General features: G+C 39.3%; 1 protein-coding gene across 1 annotated transcript in view; it reads left to right on the top strand.

Annotated features, from left to right (window-relative positions):
• Uggt (UDP-glucose-glycoprotein glucosyltransferase) overlaps window positions 1-25000 on the top strand; it is a 77073-nt gene that overhangs the window by 12217 nt on the left and 39856 nt on the right. The window contains exons 6-13 of the mRNA XM_071586971.1: window positions 820-1015; window positions 2299-2512; window positions 6087-6304; window positions 9895-10134; window positions 13721-13897; window positions 16598-16773; window positions 17821-18091; window positions 24199-24426. Coding sequence (XP_071443072.1) covers window positions 820-1015; window positions 2299-2512; window positions 6087-6304; window positions 9895-10134; window positions 13721-13897; window positions 16598-16773; window positions 17821-18091; window positions 24199-24426 — 1720 coding nt within the window. The remainder of the gene's footprint in view (window positions 1-819; window positions 1016-2298; window positions 2513-6086; window positions 6305-9894; window positions 10135-13720; window positions 13898-16597; window positions 16774-17820; window positions 18092-24198; window positions 24427-25000) is intronic.

Here is a 25000-nt window from a genome sequence, read left to right on the forward strand (position 1 = left end):
TAAATTGCAATTTTGTTTACTTTAGGATATCACTGAGACCTGGAGATCTTGACTTTAGGCCAAAATTACTGCTACCATTGGTGAATTTTTCATCTAACGTCCACTGTCCCAACTTTCCCACCAGATTGCTTATATACCACGGGTATAGGGTTGGAGATATTTGCATGTTATTCCCGTGATGGTGGGGTTGAAATGATTTGAAAAATCTCTTCTTTTTAGTTGGCAGAAAAATGATGGAAGGTGCCCAATGCATGATACGAGCATAGGATGTGATAAGTTCAAGGGAAATTTTCAAAATAGAATAATGATAATAGCTTTTATGTCTTAAGATGGTATGGTATGACATTGCCTACTGCTGTTGAAAGCAAAAGACTATAGCTTACGTGAATGAGATATGTTTGCACAGCTTCTCTGAGGTTTCACTATTTTGGGGATTTGTAAAGGCCAGCATCCTCCCAAAGACCATGTTTCTTTTCAAAATTCATTTTAAGGATGTATATTTTGTTTATACATCAGCAATAATAGTTTCGGCCAGCATAGGGAAAATTGCTTGAAGTACCTTTTTAAGTTTGACATGAGTAATTTCAACGAAAGTGAATATTTGCATTTTATTTCATTGCAGTATATGGTGATCCTTGTATGAACTATGGTAATCCTGTATATCTGGAATTCATTTCAGATGCCATTTCCTGACCTGACTCCATTTTGATAGACATTTACAAGCTCCATGTTAATTAGTTTACTTAGGATTTAAAAGTGTGGCCCCAAGGAAAGCCAGAATTAGATTGGTTTGTCATGACCCTGTCTCTTAATTTGCAGGACCTTGTACCCAGAGAAGATAGAGGATTTGGATCGATTCCACCAGCACCTCCTGGATTCAACGAGTGATTTGGCGCCCCTGAAGGCTTGGCAATTGCAAGAACTGAGCCTCCAAGCAGCAGAGCGAGTGATCAACAGTCCCCGGGAAGAGGCACTCAAAGTGCTCACTCACATAGCACAGAACTTCCCCCTTCAGGTATGTCAGGTCTTTGGGGGCGCTCTTGCTCAAGGAGGGAGTGTGAACCTAAACAAATTGTTGATAAAATAAAGGAGAACAATAAAGCAAAGATGAAAAGTTGTGTGAATATTTCTGCCCAATGCTATGCAATTCCTGTAGAAATACTTGTGCTTTTGGCATTTATTTATATTTCTCGTAATTATTTTACAATGGCAAAGTAGGCTGCTTTTAAAACTGCTTGATCTACAACCTTTGATAGGTTTCTTATGGTATAGGAAATTCTTGAAATTTGAATGCATAAATGCCTAATACTTTCATTCCAATTTAAGCTTTCGTCAATTATTAAGCCTAAAAAGTTGGTACTTCTGACTTTCTTCAAAAGATAATCTTTGATGAAAAGATCTATGTCTGGGTTTTTTTTAAACTGGTTATAGTTCGTTTTTTTAAATTTATTGTCCACTCATTTTTTGTGAACCAGCCTCTGAAGAGTGCAAGGGAATTATTAACATCACACATACTCCAACAATGAGTTGCTCTTGTTGCTAACTATTAACTTCATGTCATCTGCATAAAGAATTATTTCATCACTCTTTACCTAGGTTGTTTAATCTTGTATATAAATTAAGGACAGTATGGAACCTAGTATATTTTCTAGTGGCATACCAAAGTTAATGAATTTGGCGATGGTTAATAACAGCTTTGTATATTGTTGGAGTGGGTACGTATAACCTCCACTGCCTGCTTCCTGTTTTTTAGGTAGGATTTCAATCATCTGTTTGCTATTCCCCCTATTCCACCATGTTCTGATATTTCCAGGCACAAAGGGTGGTCCACACAGTCAAAGGCCCTGGAGAAATCATCAAAGATTCCTGCAGTGAAATCAGTATCCTCTAACCCTGTCACAATATTATTGATGAAACATGCTGAAGTAGATCTCGTGCTTCTGCCCTCTTGGAAATCATGTTGCGTTGAATTTAAAACTTTAAACCTTTTCAAAAAAGAGATTTCTTTCTTTCATGAAATGCTCAATAATTTTTGAGAAATTAGACAGCAGCAATATTGCTCGAAAATTCCAGACTTGCTCAATTTTTAAGCATAGGCTTAATATTATATACTTTTAAGCAGATCTGGGAACTCTGCCTTTGTGAAAGACATTGTGTACCCCTTGTTGTCATTCCGAAGGCTATTCCCTTTAGTTTCAAAGTGTTTTAATTCAATTCAGTCATGAAACCATGGACAGTAACATTTTTTTCTCTAAGTTTGGATGTTTTGAATCACTAAGTGCAGAAATGCCTTTTCAGGCAAGGTCATTGGTGAGGACAGTGGTGCAGCCAGAACTGCAACAAGAGGTTAAGGCCAATCAAGAGGCATTTGCTTCCTCTCTGAACCTCCAACCGGTGGACACAGCGCTCTTCCTCAATGGGATGTTCTTTGACATGGACATTGCGGACATAATGACCATTTTGGAGGCACTCAGGCAAGAGCTGCGTATCATGGAAGGGTTGCACAAGATAGGTGAGCACTTTGGGGTCCAACTCTCAACATTTTTGCTCATTCTTAATTAAGTGAAGTCTAACTTGATAAAAATAATTCCCTAAAATCATTACACCTCTCGGGTATTAAGAGGGATACCATAAATGATAACCTGATATTTTTTCTTGGTCCTTGATAATTAGGTCTTAGTTAATTAGGACTCCACACCATCCTTCTTAAGGAGCATAAAAACTATTTCAGCAATGTCATATCTCTACTCATCCATAGACAACTGTCCTAATACTCATGGTCATTCTTGTGTATGGGTAAACAACCCATCGTGTTGCCTTCCTATCTGCCTTAACCATTGATACATAAGGCTGGCCAGGGTCGAGATGGCCCAGTGGCTAACGTACTGGCTTCCCACCGAGAGGGCCGGGGTTTAAATCCTGGAGAAGGCAGATGTTATTCAGTGGTACCTCAATCCCTACTTGAGGTGCTTTGTGGAGAGGACTTAAAGTGAGAGAGCCTTCCATCGGATGGGAGGTTAAATAGTTTGACCCCTTGGCACCTCGCGTCATTAAGCATAGGCTAATGCAGATGCTGGGTTTTTCTCCACCCTTCCTCCTTTCCCATCCATCCCAAATGGTGCAACTTACCTTGGCTGTCGGTCGCCTTCCCTAAAACTACACCTAGCTGTTACTACCATAAGACTAATCAGCAATGCATAGATAATATACTGCCTGTACAGTGTGAATATAGCTATTAGGAGTTCACTGGATTTTGTATGTAATATATGTGAAATTTCTTTAAAGTCTTAAGTATAATGAAAACTATAAAAATTTTCTGTATTGCTGATCACTTAACCTAGCAAGGACTAAAATATCCAATCTCTAAATTGGGGAAGGTCCACTAATTCAATTTATTTTCCCTGAATATTCACGGATTTTCATTGGTGTCATGAATAGAAATAGTGTTCATGTATGCCAGTTCTTCCAGTTATTCCTTAGAATCCAAGAGAAGGTGCTCTTGGCATTGGAAAAGTTTTTGTTTAGTAAGCCTTATCTCATCAATATACTGCGGTTTAAGTTCCAGCAATATCCATCATGTGTTTTCATTTTCATTGTCAATTGAAGCAATAAACTTTGGTTTATTTAGAAAAATGAAACAAATATGTTTTGTGCAGTGATTAAACACTTCTATTTAAAAGGCTTTACACCAAAACAGTTCAAAACCGAGTTGGATTAAGCTCATGTCACATCTACTCCTGTGTTTGCAATTGTTTACAATTGGGTAAATTAGTTTTAAATATCCACAAGTGATGAACATCATTCAGAATGTTCAGTGGAAGTGACTTGAAATGATTGACAAAATCCACAATGTGGTTTTCAGTAATCAACAAATCAAGATTTGTGAAATAATTTAGGCCCCAGGCATATCACAAGGCACTGTGTTTTCAATTTTGCACAAAAAACCAGGCTTGGAAAAAGTTTTGGCAAGATGGGTGCCATGTTTGCCCTCAGCTGAGAATAAATGCAATCATGTTGTCGATTCGGAGTGCTTTTCCATCTCAATCCTGACAAGTTCCTACATTGACACATATTTGTTGATGGTACATGGATACACTACCACACTCCAGAGACAAAGGAACAGTCAAAACAATGGGTTTCTGCAGATGATTATTTAGGATGTACATGGAATTATCTGCATCGATTACATGCAAAAAGGGCAAATGATAAATGGAAGAGTATTATGTGTGGTTATTGCACTGGTTGAGCAAAGAAATCAAGAAAAAACATCCTCATGTGGCAAAGAAAAAATTCTTTTGCATTAACGCAGTGCATGGGTGTACACCTACCCAGTTTCAATGGTGAAAAATATAGAATTAAAGTTCAAATTATTACATCATTCTACCTATTCACCAGATACGGCCCCCAGTTAACGTTTTTTTATTTACAAACTTGACAAAATGGCTTAGCACACTTTAATTCATGTCAAACGAGGAGTTCTTTCTCCGTCCCTGATGTCCCTCTTTTTCTTCCTGTATCTTCTGATTTTTGAAATGGATTAAAATAGGTTTACTAGAATAAAGATGAAGTCTTGTCTTCATAATTTAACAAATGTAAAGAATTACTGCCCATGTTCATAGACTGTTACAAAAAGGCTTATATATGCAATGGATTATTTGTAATAAATGACCTGAAGTCAATTTGTAAAATACAAAAGTATTTTCCTATTATTGTTCTTAAACATCCCAAAAACTGTATGTAAATATGTTAAGTCATGTCAAAGTAAGCATTTTTAAAAAAATAGGTAGAATCAGCCTCTTAACGAGGGAAAAATATGATTGGTGCTTCAAATCTACTTCTTAAAATAAATCATATAAGTTGCCAAAATTTGATTTTAAAATTAGAAAATTACGAAGATATCATCTGTCTGGTGTGTGTTGACAAACTTAAGTGTGTTTGAAAAGAATACATGTAATTTTTGTGAGGTGGAAATGGGAATAAGTATTTTCAAGATCATCACAATAAAGCAGTATTAAACCTCATGCTACAGTTTTACAATGACTTTTGGGCACTAATGTGAAAATGTTGCATGCGGGGGTGCTACGAGGATTTTACATTATTTGAAGGCTGTTGCTCGTCTCACTTCCCAGAGCCAATGGCGATTGAGTGGAGAAGCATAGGGAACGAGAGGTGTTTTGAGGAAAGGACGGCATACAGGAGGCAGAGGCACTAATGTTTCAATTGCGAGGGTGAACTAGGATTATTAGCATTATAATTTTCCATGGGAAACAGTGAAAAGATAATTTGCTTTAACTTGAGAAATGTTTTAATATTTATTTTTGAACTATATTATAAAATTATTGTGCAAGTATTGTTATTAGTAATTTTGTGGAAGTTATTAATATTATATTGATGTTATATTGTTAATTATCATTATATTATATTAATATTATTGTGTATACATGTGTGTTTAGATGAAATGTTTTCCGTAATTGAGGGTGTACATTGTTTTAATAGATTTGTTTTTACATATATAGGAATCATGTACATTTGCATATGTAAATACTGTAAGTTGTGTACGCTGAAGTGATATTATAAAACATATGTTCATTTTTGGATGATTTTCATAAATAAGCAATACTTTCAATTTAAGTACAGTACAATTGTACTTAAAACATTTTTGGGTTATTTACTGTGTTTATTTATTTTGACAAATGTAATATGTGTAAACTTAGAAGTGTAATTATTGTAGGAAGTTGGTTTTAGTGGCCCTAAATGTCTGAATTCAATTACATTATTTTGTGCATAATATATTTTTTTAAACGTTTCAAATGAACCTAACCACATGTGGTTGTTTTTAGTGTGGGATATAACATATCATGACAACAACCTATTTGCCACTGCCTGTGGTGGTTGACGGACCTGCATTTCCTTAGCATTTTTTAATATATAAATAATGGGATGAAATGGACATTTTTAATTAAATAATGAATAGCTCATGAAAATAATAAATCTTTCAATGTAACTTGCATAAAAAGTTGAACCTACATTGGAAGTGTTAATTACTGAAAATGTTGCACTTTTATCACTTTGTGAATTATTTGCAGGCATTAAAGGTAAGCAGATGACACCTCTCATGGCCCTCGATCTTTCTCAAAGTGGTGTACAGGAATATGCAATTGACATTCGGGATTCTGCTGTGATATATGTCAATGACATTGAGAAGGACAAACAGTATCGGCGGTGGCCCGAGTCTTTGACCGAACTCCTGCGACCCACGTTCCCGGGGATGCTTCGCAGCATACGACAGAATTTGTATAATTTGGTGAGTTTTGGTCAAAATCAGCGGATGATTACAGATGGCCGGCCCATTTTGTTCTTTCCTCTAATTGATGCCTTACTTTTCAAGATATGATAACTCCATTGGACAAGTAGGCCTGAATTTTGGTATAGTATCAGAGGTCTGTTGAAATATTTCCCAAACTTCTTGAATAGCGTGCCTCGAGTTGGTCATTTTTTTAATCTGCTTGGAGGCGTTGTGTCCGTAGAAACTTTCCGAATACTTTCTTGTATTGTTGATTAGTTACGGCCATGAATGTGAAAGGGTATTGGTGGAGTGCGGAGGAAAATGAGATCCACAGAAATAAGCTCTTTGAAGGAGCAGCATTGCACACTAAAATTCTGCTTGAAACTTCAAATCCTTAGTGGAAACCTTTGAGTTGATTACCAAGGCTTATGGTGAGGCTGCTATGAAATGTACCGCATATTATGAGTGGTTCACCAGGTTCAAAAGGTGGCGGCAATCAGCGAAAGGCAACAAGCATTCCAGAAGACCATCAGCGTCAACTGATGACACCCACGTTTAGAAAGTGAACCATATCCTTCGTGCAAATTGACGTTTGGCTGTCAGGGAACCTGCTGAAGAGTGTGGCATCTTAATTGGTTTGCTATTAAAACATGGCTGAAAAATTGAGGCCAGATGATGGCATAAAATTATATATGTTAGAAGTAGTCATTAAGTAGACCTTGTGGCCTCAGGTTAAAGAATTTACCCAATGGGCAATACAAACAACTTATGCACAGATATCAACACAGCAGTAATTACGATTGAAAATTCTTCCAGTATTTTTGATAACATTTCTTTGAGGGATCCTCATGAGATAGGAAATAGGTCAATAGAATCACAATTGATGGCATCTCTCGTAATCCGGCTCATAGGCAAGTAGTAAGTGTAATTTTGTGCGTGATATCTAATTTAAAAGAGTGCTTCATACCTTGTGTTATGTGAAGGCACTCTGCACTTTGGAGTTCTAAGGAATCAATCTTGTTATGCAGTAATTTATAAAGAAAAGTTATGTTATTAATTTTTCTACATTTATGCAAGGAGCGTAGATTTAGTAGAGGTAACATTTCATGATAACTATAAAGATCTTTGTGAAAATTGAATTTGAATGCAATTTTGTGCTCAAATTTTCTTTGATCTTGTTCGATTATATAAATATGGAGTTTGTAGTGTGGTGACCAAAGAGTAGAGCAGTTATCGCAGACTGACCTAACTAATGAGATGAACGGAACTTCAAATGGATCTCTACAATTAAAGTTTTAAAATAACTTCACACATATACCCTTGGCCTATAAGGTGCTGGCCAATTTTAAAGCTTTTGGGATTGAAGAAAGCACCTTACGGGCCAGGAAATGCGGTTCATTAAAATTCTTAACTTGATGTAGTGTTCTGGAAAATGCCCAAGCAGATAGTGTTGTCAGGTGGGTCCTCTGGTAGGGTAAGAACTCAGGGAATCTCTATGGCTGAAGATCCATTCCCATTTCATATACCTCAGCAAGACACTTCATCCATTGTGGCAATATTAGAACTAAAGCATTGAAATTAGGGTCTAAGGAAATTGGCATCAGATTATATAAAAATTACCCAAAAGTATAAAGGATACCAAGGGAACCACGGCATTCAAACATAAATTAAATAGATATTGACAATGTAAGGCAATGCAGTAGCCCAGTTTCTCGCTAGAAGTCTCAAACCCTTCACTGGGAATACGACGTCAAACGTAAGAGATTCATCCCACTTCATCGAGATTCTGGGATCACTAAATGTCTCCCCACGTGATATTCTTGTGAGTTTTGACGTGGTGTCACTTTTCACGAAGGTTTCCAGTGCGGGAATCCCTGGCCATACTTCAAAGATTCACTAGCAAAGGACTACCACCAGACTTCCCAAAACTGGTTGAATTCTGCCTGGAGAGTAACTACTTCCTATGGAACGGCGATATATACCATCAAACAGAAGGAGCGGCTATGGGATCACCATTGTCTCCGGCCATCGCCAACATATTCATGGAAGACCTCGAGGAAAAAGCGCTGGCATCCTGCAACCTCCCTCCCAAATGCTGGCTACGCTACGTGGACGACACCTTCGTCATCTGGCCCCATGGAGAGGAGAAATTAGAAGAGTTTCACCGAGAATTGAATAACATAAACTCGGCCATAAAATTCACGAAGGAACTCGAGAAAAACGGACGCCTTCCGTTCCTTGACGTACTCGTGACGAGGAAGTTAGACGGAACTCTCGGCCACTCAGTGTACAGAAAACCTACACACACTGATCGTTACCTCCACGCCACTTCACATCACCACCCACAGCAAAAGGCAGGTGTCATCAAGACTCTATTCTCCAGAGCAGAAAGAGTGTCAGACGCAGAATCACTCCTAGCAGAGAAAGAACACCTGAACAGAGCCATGAGAAACAACGCCTACGATAATGCCTTCATCAGAAGAGCCGTGAGGAAAAGAGATTCAGACAACGAGATAAAGGAGAAACCAGCTGCTTTCGCCCTTCTTCCCTATGTCAAGGGCACGACCGATCGCATAGCACGCATCCTCAGAAAGAAAAATGTCGTCACCCGTTTCGGCACGGTGAAGAAGCTAAAGGACATATTCCCCTCACCCAAAGACAAACTCCCCCCTCTACTGACCGAAGGGGTATACGAAGTACCATGCAGCTGCGGCGGAAGCTACGTTGGCCAGACTGGGCATGCTATAGAAACACGCATAAAAGAACACCGACCATCAGTAAAAAAACAAACAGTGGAAAACATCAGCCATTGCTGAGCACATCATTTCGGAGCCAGGACATAAAATAGACTTCGACAACACGAAAGTCCTAGCGAAGAAACAACATCTCTACTTCCCTAGGCTAATTCGTGAGTCTATTGAAATAGCGAAACGGCCACAAAACTTCAACCGAGACGACGGCTTCCACCTGCCAGATACCTGGAAATGCTTTTTGCGTGGGGGGGAAACTGTCACCAACGGTCAAAAAGAGAAAGGCAACCTACCACCCCCCACCCATACCCCCCCTCCCCAACACATAAACATCAACGCCCGTTAACGGTCAAAAAGTGAAAGGAACGAGAACCGGGTATAAATACCGGCGGATCAGCCAGCATAAATTTACTTCGCTCCTGAAGACGCTCCCTGCAACGGGAGAGAAACGTTGATCCAAAAATGTCTCTCACGCAGTCCAGCCCGAGAACTACCTCTGCAAGGCTGCAGAGGTAGTTCTCGGGCTGCAATGTTCTACTCGATAGACAAATATCTCAACAATATTCCCAATCTTTGAGTTCATACTTATAGTTTATAGCAATTCTCTTAGTCTAGTTTATATTAATGCTCTGTAATTTTGAATGGATATTTGTGTTAATATCACATTTAATGTGTGTGTGTGTTTTTGTTACGTTTAATGTAATTGTTAGTACCATATTTTGTATCTCAATTGAGCCTGTATGCATTTTGCTCCTTTTTGACATGCCTTCTATCATGTGCAAACATCACCCACCTGGCATTTTTGTAATATGATCATTGAGCAAATAAAATGTATTGATTTTGTTATTTACTCCCCAGGTGATCATTGTCGACCCATCAGACGAGAAAGCCAAGACTCTGCTGAAGATGGCCGAGTCCTTTGTGGTTCACTCGGCCCCGCTGAGGGTGGGCGTTGTGTTTGCGGTGGGGGGACTGGGGATGCTGCCGCAGAACGAGACTGGGAAGAGCCACTCTGGCATGGCACTCCTCGAGGCATTCAATTACGTGTCTGAGGAGAAGGATGGGCAGCACTCGTATGGACTGTCATTCATCACTGATGTGAGTCCGATGTGTTCCGCATCTCATGTGAATGGTGTACTTATTGCCTCATTATTTCCATTTCTTAATTGTGCCCACTTTGGTGATATCAAGCAACACATTATGGTTGTCTTCCCGGAGATGGCAGTCATGTCCGAGGCATGGCTCCGTGCTATTACAAATGGCTGGGTAAACAGTGAGAGCTCAGGTGTATTTTTAGACCTGCAAATGATTTCAAAAGTCCTCCAAAAACAGTCATTAATGTAAATATAACTCTTTAAACAAATATTTGCTGATAATTGGTTATAATAAATTTAGTAAACGTTTGACGTAGCAAATTTGTCAAAACTGGATAAATCAATTTCTTATGTGAATGTATCATGTGGGGTCACCCTTGACTGAAAGTTAAGCGCCATTTCATGGAGATATTCAAGGAGAGGCTGATGGAAAGATTGAAGGGAATGGAGGTCCAGTGAAGGCTCGAATTTACATTTTTTGGGGAGAAAAGAGAAATAATCTAAAATTGAGGTTGAGAGGAATAAGTATTTTAATGTTTTTCAAATTAAATAGCTCCTTAGACTAGATCATTAAAAATAAAAAATCAAATATCAGCAGACTTTTATGCAAAACTTATATTAAATATTGAATGTACATATTGTTATTATATATAATCCAAAACCTGCCCTTAAATGTAGTTTTTGGATGGGCAAAGATAGAACACAATACCCTTGCCTCAAGTGGCAAAACACAACCTGGCATCGGACGATACAGTAAGCCCCTCTTCAATTCCGCAAACCAATTTCCTTCCCTCTTCATTCTGTATGCCTGCCCCTTCCTTGTTTGCCCAACAATCTCCCCCCTATCACAGCCTTCCACATCCCACTTTATTGCCTACCAGAATGCTCTGCATCCACCTCTCTCCCCTCTCCTGTAAATTTCTCTAAACCATCCTCCCTCTCCTTTCCTACCACGGCTAGCACTTCTTCATTTGTTTTCATTTCCATCCATTCTACCTTTTCCATCTTTCTTCACACCCACATCTCCAAAACCTCAAAAATAATAATTTTGCCTGGTAGCCAGACCATGAGGTTCTTCTAAACTAGTCAATTATGATTAGCTACAATCATGGTGATTGCCTGTGAAATTTGGCTACTTCAGCACTCTCTTTTGGTGACTATTCTCATCTGAACTCTGGCAAACCTGGTGGAGAGACAAGTATTTGGGGAGAATGGGAGGTTCTCGTCTCCAGGAACAGAGGTAATTTGATGGGTGAAATGATGAAAGCAGGAAGAATGGAAACAAATTACTAACCACACGTGAGGTTGGTGAAATGAAAGCCGTGGAGGAAAGTTTTGAAAAAAGAAAGAAAGGAAAAAAGGAAATAGCTGATGTTGCCCTTCATGCTGTGAGCAAGTTCCAAAAGTATCCCAGAAGTGGGTGTTCCTCATCATTTGGTGCTCAAAGGGGCCCAAATGGCCGATAGGGAAGCAAGTGAGAGAAAGAGCGCTTGCTGCTTGGTTCTCCAAAGTTTGGTCGTTATGAGAGAGAGACAGAATTACTGGCTACGGCCAAGAGCACCCAAAATGCTATAAACTTATCTAACTCTTACTTTTGATTGTGTTTTCCTAATGATTTTTAGTTTTTCGTAGATATTTATTAGGACTAGATGTTGATGGAATTAATTTTTAGATTTTGACTCCAGTGACAATGACCTGAAGTTCAGCCTCAACCATTTCCTTCCATTTTTATTTTTTTGAGCGCACCTTTACTTTTCTGTGCTTTGCAAAGTTTTGTAGACAATTTTTGAGTATCTATTATGCGCTCTTATCATTTCTGACAAATTTTCATGATGCAAATGAATTGTATATATACACTTTGGTTATTTGAACATAGAGTTATTGTAGGGTATCTTCCTTTCCTCTGTAGCAGATGTCATATCAGTGTAAGCTTATATCTAAGCTTACGTTTAATCATGCATCTCTGTATTACTTACAAGCTCGTCTTTGTATTACTGTAAGTTCGTTTTTGCAGCAAGCACTTCTTACCTCATCCCTTTCTAGTCATAACCACTTTTCCGATAACGCATGACAATTAATTTCAATGGAAATGAAACATTTTATCTTCACTCTGGTATGGCATTCTCCATAGAAGCCCTTTTGGTGTTGCTTCGTAAAGACTAGCAGTGACAATTATTACTCAATTATTCATTCTGTTGGGCTTATTTTGTCAAAAAACAATGAATATCTTCTTCCTAGAGTTCCCTGTTTCAAGATTTGGATAGAGGAGAAGTAGTAGCAGATTCCCGGGAAGATTATCTGTGTGCGACTTGAGTTATTTCAGTATATTCGATGTAAATATTTTAAAAATAATGTCAGAAGCATTAAATTGTTTGTGTGACAGTATTAGAAACTAATAATGACAAAATTATTAATGTAAAAAAATTATTAATGACAAATTTTCTATTCTGAAAGAAAAGTTTAAATTTTTTTAAAAATAAATTTTGAATTATGTATTTTTTCTAAATGTTTAGATGAGATAACAACATAATTGAATTATTTTATCTTACCTCTAACTATTTAAAGCGTCGACAAAAAAATTAGTTAAAACACATTCATATTAGGCTTTATAAAATAAAAAGAGACTTTTTAAAGTGTGATATGGTGGAATATCATGACCAATTAAAAATTGGCAATTTTCCACAAAATATTTTGTGGAATATTGGCAATTTTTAATTAATAAAGGCTTCATATAAATTTCTAAATGCAAACCTACAAATTAATCAAAACAGACTTTTCATTTGTCATGTATACCAGGGAAAAGAGGCTGGTAATAAAAGGGTTAACCGCAGCATGTAACATAATCCTTGAATATGCAATCACCATTTTATTAGACCCCTATATTGGACTAAAATCCATGTCATCTTTTAATTATGCATGTGGTCACTTGCTGAGATAAAGTGTCACTCTTTAGCCACTTTTTTCTTAGGAATTGTCTCTTTCTTCACCACCACCTCTCTTTTGGCCCAGAATTTTTTTTCCTCTTGGTTGATCAAAGTATGCAAATTTATTTTCCATGCACTTGAATTGCTATTAGTATTTCTTTAATTTCAACTTTGATTTAGTATATAAATCATTGAACTTAAAGAGAAAAATTAAATACCATTGAAGGCCTTTTTTGGGAAAACCATTTAAATAGTTATGGCAAAGAGAATATGCTTTGTAAGTTCAAAAATTCTAGCTGTTCAAGATGAGCAAACCTTTGAATTGGCCCATTGGTTTAATGATAATAGTAGTGTGTCAAAGGTATAGCTCTTATATTGTGTCCCTTGCGGAAAAGATGTTAATCGATGCTTAGAGTGCACTGCATTTATAGATTTTATTCTCAATCCTAAGAGTTCTTCCAATAAATTCTGAGTTGAGCCCATCTTTAAGAGTCTCCCCATCAAAAATTTGTGTTATTTTATATTTGAGACTTCTAAATACATCGTACTGCTGGAAGACTTTTGAAAGATGAGTATTGATATGTGCATTCAAGATTTATGTGTAATATCTTGTCTTCATTTGATGAGGCTCTTTTAGAAATACTCCCATTAAATGTACTCTCATAGGTATATGCAGCATCTGAGGATGGGCCAATCAACCCAGAGAAGGTTGGTGAGTTGCTGAAGGCAAAGTATCCATCAGCAGACTTGGAGGACATTTTTGGAGAAGACTCGGATTATGACATTGGTCGAAGACTTGCCCAAGATTTTGTCCAACGTTCTGGCTTTCGGCGGCTGCCTCAGGTGAGTGTTGGGAAGAAATGTGAGGTGGTGTTTCATGGGCCTGTGATGCACTCACCATAATATGTTTTGATGTAGGGGTTACTTTGTAGAATTGGGGCATTGTAGCTGATCATTACAGTTATGTGTATATTTTCGGCAAATCACTTTAGTGATTGATGTCATGTAGGGTAATGAGATCTTGGAGAAAAAAGGATCTAATGCAGCTGATGGCTCTGCAATACAGCTCTTATTCTCCCTGGGATTGCAAGAACGAAGCATAAATCCAGGGAATGTTTAGTGTGTAGGAAACATTGGAAAATCATATTACAGGAATTCATTCATTTTTGATAAAAGTCGCACCACTCAAGGAAAGTAGTTGTTGCGAGAAACTGTGAGAGATGCCCCATAGGTAATTTTCTAACATAGTCATCTGCTAAATTTGCATTGCATATTAGCAATTTCAGTGTGTAAAAATCATTCGCCTTGACCAGGATTTGAACCCGGATCCCTGGGTGTCTGGCCGAGTGCTTTAGCTAGTCAAGCTACTGACTGTTGGCTGTTAATAGGGGTTTGTTTGGGATGGAGATTATACCCCCAGTGGGGAGCAATGGGCATGAAAGAGTGGTTGCTCTAGACGTGAATGGGAGTGGGAGGGACAACTGAATTTCTTTGGCAAGTTCACCCTTGCAACGGATATGTTTTAAAATTTCTAATTGCTCCAATACATCGAGTCTATGGCCTTTACTTTCAGCGTGGAGAATTATGGTCTCCAAGTCACTTCTGGGATCACGTTCTATAAGGTGCTTTTCAAAGAGGGATGTGGTGTTCATATTCTCTGCTTATGTTTTGTGCTCCTTTATCCTTCCTTGAAATTTCCATCCCGTTGCCCAATATATTTAGTGGAACACTCCAAGGTCTTTAATTCATACACTCCACTCCTCCCGTCTTTGGGAACTTTGTCTTTAGCATGTTGGGATTAGGTTCTTAAGGCATGAAGTATCGTAAAAGGCAAATTTAATTTTTTTTGTAACTTCTTGATTACTTTTTGAGGAATATTCCAAAATTATACAGACTTGTCTTCTTTGAGGACCACCTGATAAAAGACATCAAGTGTCGAAACCTGGGTCGTATTATAAAGAAAGTGTGTGTGGAATTACAAAGTTACTTATTTCATTTCAATATATTGAATGAGTACTTGGAACAAAGATAGGTTTATTTTCTGGAGTTTCCATTTCCATCACTTCCTGTGACTTCCTTGGCCTTCCACAATGGCTTGGCAGATTTATATAATAAGCAGAGAAAGAAAGAAAGCTGTTTGAAGAACTTCAAAGATGATGTAGGATGGCTGATTGAGGGGCATTGGGATGTTGAAGACTGTAATAGAGGGGAGAATGTGGGTGGATAAAGGGGGTTAAAAATATACATTTTGGGTGGCATGACGGGGGTAGAATATATATATGGAGCGAAAGAATACTATGTACAGTGGAACTTTGCTTAACGAGCACCTCGGATAGTGAGAAATATGAGCAAAAATATTGTGCCCAAGAACAGCTCGCTTAGTGGGTGTGGCCCTTTGCGTAACAAGTGATGAAGAGAGGGGAATGCGTGGAGTGATTGTCCCGGCTGTTTACGTTTGTGTTTGGTACAAGTTCCACTTGCATTGTAGTGTTGCTAGTGGTAGCGCATTTGTCGAAACGTGTGTTATTTGTGTCTTTTCATCCACGATTTACTAATATTTAATTAATAGTTTTAAAAACGTCCCCAAAGAAAAAGCCGCCAGAAGAAAGTAGAACAAGAATAATAATAACCGTAGAAATGAAAAGTGAAATAATTTAAAAATGAGAATGGGTTGTCAGCTGTAACTTAACAATTTTCTGGTAAAAAAGAATTAGTAATGTATCATAAATAATAAGCTAATTTTTTCAATTAGTTTTTTCTACAAATCTAATGCTAATTGCAGGTTGGCTCATTCCGCAATAGAAGACTATAATTCTCTGTTGCTTCTTACATTGAGAAGCATACCCTAATAAGACTGGCTATGCGAGCTAAACATTTATGCAATGATAAGGCTCCTCTCTCTTGACAGGTTTCTGGTACAAATGAATTATGAATGCATCATAAATAATAAACTAATTATTTTGATTCTTTTTTGTTTGTTACGAATTCGAATTCATGGTGGATTCATTTCCGCAAAAGAAGAAAAGGTGAATGTCAACCACCACCCTAAATAATGTCTATGATAAAATTTTTTTGGATAAACCTTGCGCAAAATTTATTTTTGTAGGTATGGAACGCAGTATTGTATTTTACATTATTTTCTATGGAAAAAATGATTCAATGAACAAGTGAGTCGTTTTACGAGAAAGGTCATGGTACAGATCATGCTCGTATTATTAGGCTCCATTCTACTATGTTTTCATTGAGAGTGTTATTGCATTTAGTGTGTTTGACTGCATTTAAGAGCGTAGCATCCTTAGTCTCACATGGAGCCATAACGCTGTGTTGTAGTTTTTCATGGTCTGTTGTAAAACCTGCCAGCAGACTCTTGATAACCCTCGGGTAAAATTCATTAAATTTGGGTCCGATCTCAAAGAACCTACTTCTCAGTGCTGTATAAAGTAATCTATCTCAAATGCATGGTTTCTATCTCTATCTCTATAATCTATCTCAAATGTAGTAGATTCCTTTGTTAATTTCCACGAATATTCAATCTTTTCTCAGGTATTACTGAATGGAATCCCCCTGGACGAGAAATCTCTTGTGGCGGATGAGTTTGAAGAAGCTGTGCTCACAGAAATAATGAATCAGACACCAATGTTCCAGAAGGCGGTGTTTAGCGGAGAACTTAAAGACAGCCCACTTGATTTTGCTATGAACCAACCTAATGTCATGCCACGGTATGTTCTGATCCCTTATGAATGAGGGCTAAATAACCTGTGCCTGAATTCTCAGGCTGATCATTCATTTTGCGAAGCCAAAGGTACAATTCTTCAAAAACTTGGAAAATAATCTTCAAAAATGGGGAAAAGTTGAGAATAAGATAGGAATGCGAGGGTGGTTGAATTAGTACCCGTGTTTTTGACGACAAAGGGCGTTCCTGAGGGAAGTTTATGTTATCATCGTGTGCTGCCATTTTTCAAACAGTGGTGAAACAAAATTTCAGACTGATTTAAAGTTTGGATTTGGCAGCCATTCGAGTAAGATGTGTTTCATGATTTCCGCTAAGATGGAAAAAGAGCAGTATCGTTCGGTAATTTGCTTTTTGTGGCTAAGATGAGCAGCCATGACTGGTATAGGAAAACAAAATAGTGACACAATGCTGGAGATGCTAAACGTACAACATGATGAGTTTCCCTAGAACTCTGTTCATCATGTTGAGATGAAATGCGTGGCATTTAAATTATGCATATGGCATCTGTGTTAATATATTATCGTATAATTGCCACACGCGATTGTTAACCAACATGAAATTCAGGAAAAAAGTAATGGCGCTCAAATCACAACGTATGCAGTCTCCAATGACAAATGAAGTCATTTTTTGCGATTCAATTTTAAACTAAGCTATATAAAGCAATGTATCATAATGTGATCCTATCATAAAAAGAATAGCACATAATGCACAATTTATGATCAAGCTCTGTTTCATTGAACATTGATGGGTCAGATATAATTGACGAAAGGTTTACGCCATGATGTGTACTCCTCTGTGGAATGGGAATTACGGATGCATAAATAGATGGATTGGATTTGTTTTTGTATTAGGAATACTCGGGTATGTAATTTCAGAAAGAAAATTTCTTTGGTGTTCCACATTCATATGGTGTTCTGCCTAATGGTTTCCATGGCTATTGGTACTTGATTTTCTTTTATTATATTCTATATTGATCTTATGACAATCTAGTTTGTAATTTGTAAAAACTCATTCATTTCTCACTCCCTCACAGTTTGAACGAACGAATCCTGCAAGGCAAGGGCTCGACCAATCTTAATTTAATGTCAGCCAATCCATTTGCTGAAGCTGGGAGCGGCTGGGAGTGGTTCATGTCACATGGCAGTCGGCTTTCTTCACAAGATTTAACTGCAGCAATTGTTCATCGGGCTAAGTATGCAAAGCGCAGGGATGATGGCGTTCCCAAGATGATCACGAATTGGGTCGTGGGTGACTTGGAAACCATTCAGGGTCGGCAGCTGTTGGCAGATTCCCTCGATCAAATGGTAAATAAGTCCACATGCCACTTTGGGGAAGCAGGAGGGATTAAAGCTTTGGGTTGACCCGAAATGATGAGGTCGCTATGACCTCGGAATGTGCATTCACCATTTCTCTGCACATTTCCCATGTCGATAACATTTTTCCCATTTGTGAAGCTAAGTTTGACTTGTAGTAATTTAAAATGATTGTTCCATGAGAATGTATGGATGAAGCCGCCACCCGTGTAAATGGTGGTTCGGCTTAGCTGCAGATGACAGTTATCACATGGTTATAGTGGGCCTAGTTTTCACTTCTCTACTAACTTGTCTGGGTGACATGGAGTCATACAAGCTCTGTGACTTTGTGCATTTGTGCACTCTTCTCTGTGTGTGCCACAGAGGTGATATTATCAATTCCATCGACCTTGTTTGTCTTCATTTCCCTTGGTGCTTTTCCTATGAGGCGCGTTCAAAAGGTTCCCAAACTTCTGAATAGCGCACCTCCGGTTGGCCATTTTTTAATCAGCCTATAGGTTTCGTGTCTGTAGAAACTTTCCGATTAACTGTCATCAACTATTTTTTTGAAATTTTGTACTGTTGATTAGTTACGGCCATTTACGTGAAGGGGCGTTGGTGGAGTGCGGAGGAAAATCAGATCCGCGGAAGTAAGCTCTTTGAAGGAGCAGCATTATGCACTGAAATTCTACTTGAAACTCAGCAAATGCTTCGTGAAAAATTTTGAGTTGATTACCAAGGCTTATGGTGAGGCTGCTATGAAATTCACTGCGTGTTATGAGTGGTTCACCAGGTTCAAAAAGTGGCGGCAATCAATGAAAGGCAAGAGCATTCCAGAAGACCATCAATGTCGACTGAAGACCCCCATGTTTAGAAAGTGAACGATATCCTTTGTGCAAATCGACGTCTGAATGTCAGGAAAATTTGCAGAAGTTTGGCATCTCAATTGGTTTTGGCTATGAAATCATGATGAAAAATTGAGGAAGCATCAAGTGGCCATCAAATTTGTGCCTTGCCCGATGGCAAGCAGACCAGAAACAACGTGGAGCCCAAGTCTCAAACTTGGACTCTATTTTGCCGATGAACAATGTCAGGAACTGTTTGATCGAGCTGGAGAGGATGTAACCTTATAGCCCAGGATCGTAACAGGAGATGAGTCATAGGTTTATGAATATGACCTCAAAACAAAAGTTCCAATTTCATAATGGTTTGGTGAAACATCTCCGCACCCCAAAAGAGCTCAGCAAGATTGCTCAAATGTCAAGGTGTTGTGGACTGTTTTTTTCGGTGCAAAAGGGGTTGGCAACACGAATACCTACCTAAAGGCCAGTCAGTCAACATGGAGTACTACCTGGGGGTTATGAAACGCCGAAGAGAGAGTATTAGATGAAAATTGCCCAAACTTTGGAGGAGTGGTAAGTGGTTTTTTCACCACGACAACGAGCTGGCTCATTTGTCTCTTGGAACTCATTCAAAATTAGTAAAAAACAAGACCACTGTGCTTCCAAACCCACCCTCCTCACCAGACCTACCCCGTGTGTCTTTTACCTATTCCCCAAACTACAAACCCTGCACAGAGGAAAAAAGATTTGTTACCATTCGAGAGATGGAGAAAAGTTTGACGGAGGAGCTTATAAGCATTCCGGAAGAAGCGTTCCAAGCACATTAAATATTTATTGCTTTAAGGGAAAGCATGCTATAGGAAATAACATGAGGAATATCCCTCATCTCATTTCACTCTTCTTTCCTTGAAGAGCCATTTCCTCCTCAGTACACACTCTGAAAGCATACGTAGTTCAGCCTCTTAGTTCAACTCTTCACTCTACAGTCCAGAGTCCTATGCTACAACATGATGGCTCAATCAAAACTGAGCCTGGCCCATTTTTTTGCTTTAATTCCATATTACTACACCACATTTTTCTTTTCTTTCTAAAACCTTTGTTGGCTGTGATAATTATTGCTGAAGCTATTCTCTGTTTATCCAATTCTTATCCTTTTCCTATACAAATTTCATTACATTTGTTTCTTTATGCTTCAATTTTAGCCCATGTCTTTCAACGTTCGGAATTTTTTAAAAAGATTTTCATTGCTCTGAAGATGGCATTATTTTATTTGCAAACTTGATGCATACATAATATGTATAAAAAGTAATAAGAAAAGTTTTGGAATAGTACATTTATTTCAGATGTTATTACAATGCCTCTCCCTCCCCGGACTACAACCTTGACGTGGTGGAAGGGCTTTTGTGTTCTGATGACCCCTAGAGCTGTGTTCGCGGGAGTAATAATAATTGTTCCTGGTAGGGTCACCCATGCCAGATAGGTCGAAGGTTAGGAGCCAGACGAAAGATAGTCCACGCAGCGTCTGTTCCTCAGTGAGGCGGCTGCAATGGCGTCTGACCCCAGTGGGGCGGCCAGTAAGTGATAGTGTCACGTTAAAAACACTATTGAGGAAGGCAACGGGAAACCACCTCAATTATCATTCTCAAGATTAACATGATGGACCATACAAATATTTTGAGTCCTGGCAACTACGGAACTCGGCCCAATTGGCCGTGTGTCGTGCCTGGCAGCGGGGGAGGCAAGGCTTCCGCGGTCGTCATCCCACGAAACCCTTGCCAGAGAAAACCAGCAGCAGCAGGACAGAAGACACAGGAGAAGAAGACCACATTAGTTAGAATAGGAACGTGGAATGTTAGGACAATGATGAGGACAGGGAAATTGGAGAATGTTAAGCAAGAGATGGAAAGGGGAAATATAGATATTTTAGGTCTATGCGAGGTGAGATAGGAGGATGGCGGGGATTACTGGAGTGATCAGTATAGAATTTTACACAGCGGCAGGGACGAGAGCCAACGAGGGGTTGCCATAGTATTAAATGATGAAGTAGGAAGAAGCGTAGTCAACATAGAGCAGGTAACGAATAGATTATTACTAGTAGGGATAAAAGCAGAACCGACAAACTTGGTTATTATTCAGATATACATGCCACCGAGCAACCATAAGGAAGAAGAGGTCGATAGGATATACGATCAGTTAGAGGACATAATCGCGTGTGTTCCTGCAGGGAAACATTTGATAGTGATGGGGGATTGGAATGCGACGGTAGGCAAAGGAAGAGATGGTGATGAGGTGGGGGACTACGGTTTAGGCACGAGGAATGACCGCGTGGAGAAAGCAGTTGAGTTCTGCAGGAGACAGGGGCTAGTCATCACCAACACTTGGTTTAGACACCACAAAAGATGCAGGTATACATGGAAAATGCCAGGTGACTCAGAAAGGTATCAGCTAGATTATATCCTGGTTAGACACAGGTTTAGGAACACTGTGATAAATTCCCAGAGCTTCCCGGGTGTGGATGCGGACTCTGACCACAATTTAGTTGTTATGAAATGTAGCGTCTGTTTCAAAAAGATAAGGCAGGGGCAGGGAGTTAGAAAATGGAATGCATAAGCATTAAATGGGTTGAAAAGGAAGGAGTACAAACAGGCGGCAGAGAAAATCATGGAGGGTGGCAAAGGGCTTAGTACTATCGAAGAAAAATGGGAAATGATCAAGAAAGGGTTGTCTAAAGCCGCAAAGGACACTATTGGAACCGTTAACGCTAAAAGGACTAGGAAAACATGGATCACGGATGAGATGATTACAATGATGGATGAGCGGAGAAAATGGAAGAATGTAAATACAGAATTAGGCAAAATTAAGTACAAGGAATTAAACAAAAAATTGAGGCGGGCAACAAATAAAGCGAAAGAAGCATGGTGGAAGACGCAGTGCGAGGATATGGAAAGTCTGCAGAGGAAGGGTGAAATCGGGGCGCTGTACAGCAAAGTAAAATCTTTATCGGGAAGTAAGAAAGGGAGATCTATGCTAACAGTTAGAGATAAGGCAGGTAAGGTAATAGTTGACGCAGGAAATATCCAAGAGAGATGGAAGTAATATATAGAACTGTATAGTAAAGAGCTTAGACCAACAAAGTTAGACATTGAAGAGGAACATGACGTAGAGGAAGACAGCTTAGGTCCAGGCATACTAGACAATGAGATAGAAAGGGCATTAAGGGAGATGAAACTAAATAAGGCCGTGGGGGTAGATAACATTCCCGTGGAACTTTTAAAATGCTTAGGAAATGTGGGAGGAAGAGGCTATATGGGCTAATCCGTATTATTAATGAGGATGGAATCTGGCCGGAAGACTGTGAGATCAGTTTTAGTTCCTATTCTGAAGAAGGTAAAGGCCACATCATGTGAGGACTACAGGACAATAAGTTTGATATCCCACGCAGCTAAAGTTGTTCTTAGGATCATAAACAAAAGGATAGAGAGTAGGGCAAATGATTACTTAGGGGATGATCAGTTTGGGTTTAGGAAGGGGAGAGGTACGTGTGATGCCATTGCAGTAATGAGATTATTAATCGAGAGGAATATAGAATACAACTAGGAGGTAATTTCCTGTTTCGTAGATTTCGAAAAAGTGTTTGATAGAGTGAATGGGGAAAACTAAAGGGTTTTTCTGCAGAAAATAGGAATAGATTGGAGGTAAAGGAGGCTAATCCGCAACCTGTACATGTCTCAGACTGCTCAGGTGTGAGTGGGGAACAGGGAGTCCGGATGGGCATTGTTAGGAAGAGGTGTAAGGCAGGGTTGCCCATTATCACCGTTGCTGTTCAACCTGTATGCAGAGGAAATGATTAAAGAGGCATGGGAAGGACTGGAGGTAGGAATGAAAGTAGGAGGGGAATTCGTAAAATCAGTTAGGTTTGCTGATGACCAAGCTTTAGTTTGCCAGTCAACCAAGGGGCTGCAAGCAATGCTGAGTGAATTGGAAATTCAGTGCGACAGGTATGGGATGAGAATCAATATTAATAAAATAAAGGTTATGCGATTTTCTAGAAAGAAAAAGGCTAAGCTTAACATTAAAATAGGATGGCAAGAACCAGAGCAGGTGGAACAGTTTACGCATCCCGGAAGTGTTATGGACGAACACGGGCAAAGTAGTAGGGACGTAAGGAGAAGAATTGCGCTAGGTGAAGAGGCTTTCACAAGGAGGAGGGAGTTGATGACGGGGACGTTGAGTAAGGATGTTAAGAAAAGACTCGTGAAACCTTTAATATGGAGCGTAGCTATGTACGGTGCGGAAACGTGGTCATTGAAGCAGGAGGATAGACGTAGATTGGAGGCTTTTGAAATGTGGGTGTGGAGAAGAATGGAGAAGATGAAATGGATGGAGAAGAAAACAAATGAGGAAGTACTTGGTATGGGGGCCGAGGACAGGAGTTGTTTGGGAGAAATCCTATGGAGGCAGGAAAAGTGGATGAAGGGAGTGTTGACCGGAAGTGGGATGTTGAAGAGTGTAATTGAGGGGAGAATGTTAGGCAAACAAGGAAAGGGAAGGAAGGGGAATAGGGATGTTGGACAGGATGAAGGGAGGAAGAAAGTACTCAGAGATGAAGAGGGACCTGATGTAAAGTAGGATGTTGTGTTTTGCTAGGGGTCACAAATTATTTAATTAGTAATTATGTCCATCCAAAAACCTACCTTAACCGGTAGATTACCTAATAATAATAAGGCAATGCCTCACAAGTTTTCGAAGTTCATCCTTTCAGCGTCAACACAATTTTGTCAGTGGCTTTTCTACAACTCGAAGGCTCCCTGATAGGCAGATTCTGGAAGTTCCTCTATGATACGCATGCAAGCTTCTTTGACGGCACTTAGGGGCCTAGGGTAGTGTCTTTTGATGGATGGTGGATTTCACTTTTATAATGTATAGGAAATAGTCGGTTGGTGCCAAGTTTGGACTGTAGGGGGGTTGGCAAATTGTCACAATACCATTTTTCGTCAGAGAGTAAGTTACCTTGGAACAAGTCTTCGGGATGAGTTTAGCGCAGATCTTTTGCATTGCCAAATTTTCAGTGATAATGGTGTCATCTTATCATTGCCAATGCGATCTGCAAGCATGCGCAAACACTTACCGATGGTCTGAATGCAGCACTTCACGCGCTAGTCAGGAAAAAATTGTTAACAATACTTTTTGTCAAACCTTGTATTATTCTTCTCCCACTTTCCTCCAGGTATCATGTATTGAAATCATGCCTCCTGTCCTGCATTGTTTTTGCCACAGAGGTCCTCCAATGCCATCCGTGTCACACCCATCCTGAACCCCACATTCCTGCCGTCAAGCGGTGAGCCATGGGACAAGGACCGATTCCTGCTGAGCCGATCTGTGATGGCTGCCTTGAGCGTCATGGGAGCGGAAAGCAGCAGCCAGTACATCTCCAAGATACTTGATGAAGAGGCTGCTGCAGCCATCTCCTCAGGAGAGAAGAGTCCGACTGATTTTTCCATCCAGGTGATTGCAAATTCAGTCAGTAATTTGGACCTTAGAGTAATTACCTGATTGGCTATGGCCGCAGTAATTACATTAAATCCTTAGATATGTTTATGACTTACTATAGATGTCCACAGCAGCAGATAGTTGTTGACATTCATTAAATTTTTTTTCTATTCTCAAATGCATATATTACGATGTATAAGTGTACATGTATAATGCAGTGTACTCTTTTTAATATGAGTTAGCAAAACTTAGTTTAGTCAACCAAAACATTTTTCATGGTAGACCCTTGCTTCAATCTAAGGGAGTCAGGCCATTTAGAATTGTGATGCCAGTCATTCCCAAGCAACCGTCTTTTGGCATAATTAATTATTGCATTATCATTACACCCGCCCTGCTCAGCCATTATTCTTTGCACTGATTAAGTCACCTCATTTCATGCTCCGCCTTTGGGCTTTGGCACGAGACTTTCCCCCATTTCCCAAGCCAATGCAAACGGAAAGGTGTTGGTGATGACTGTGAAGACAGTGTGTGTGGCATTTGAGATTTCAAGAGGTTGCCATCGGTCATTACAAATACCAGGAATAAGACA

Source organism: Hetaerina americana, unplaced genomic scaffold (genome assembly GCF_022747635.1).
Source record: "Hetaerina americana unplaced genomic scaffold, ioHetAmer1.1.p SCAF_28, whole genome shotgun sequence".
Classification (NCBI taxonomy): Eukaryota; Metazoa; Arthropoda; class Insecta; order Odonata; family Calopterygidae; genus Hetaerina; species Hetaerina americana.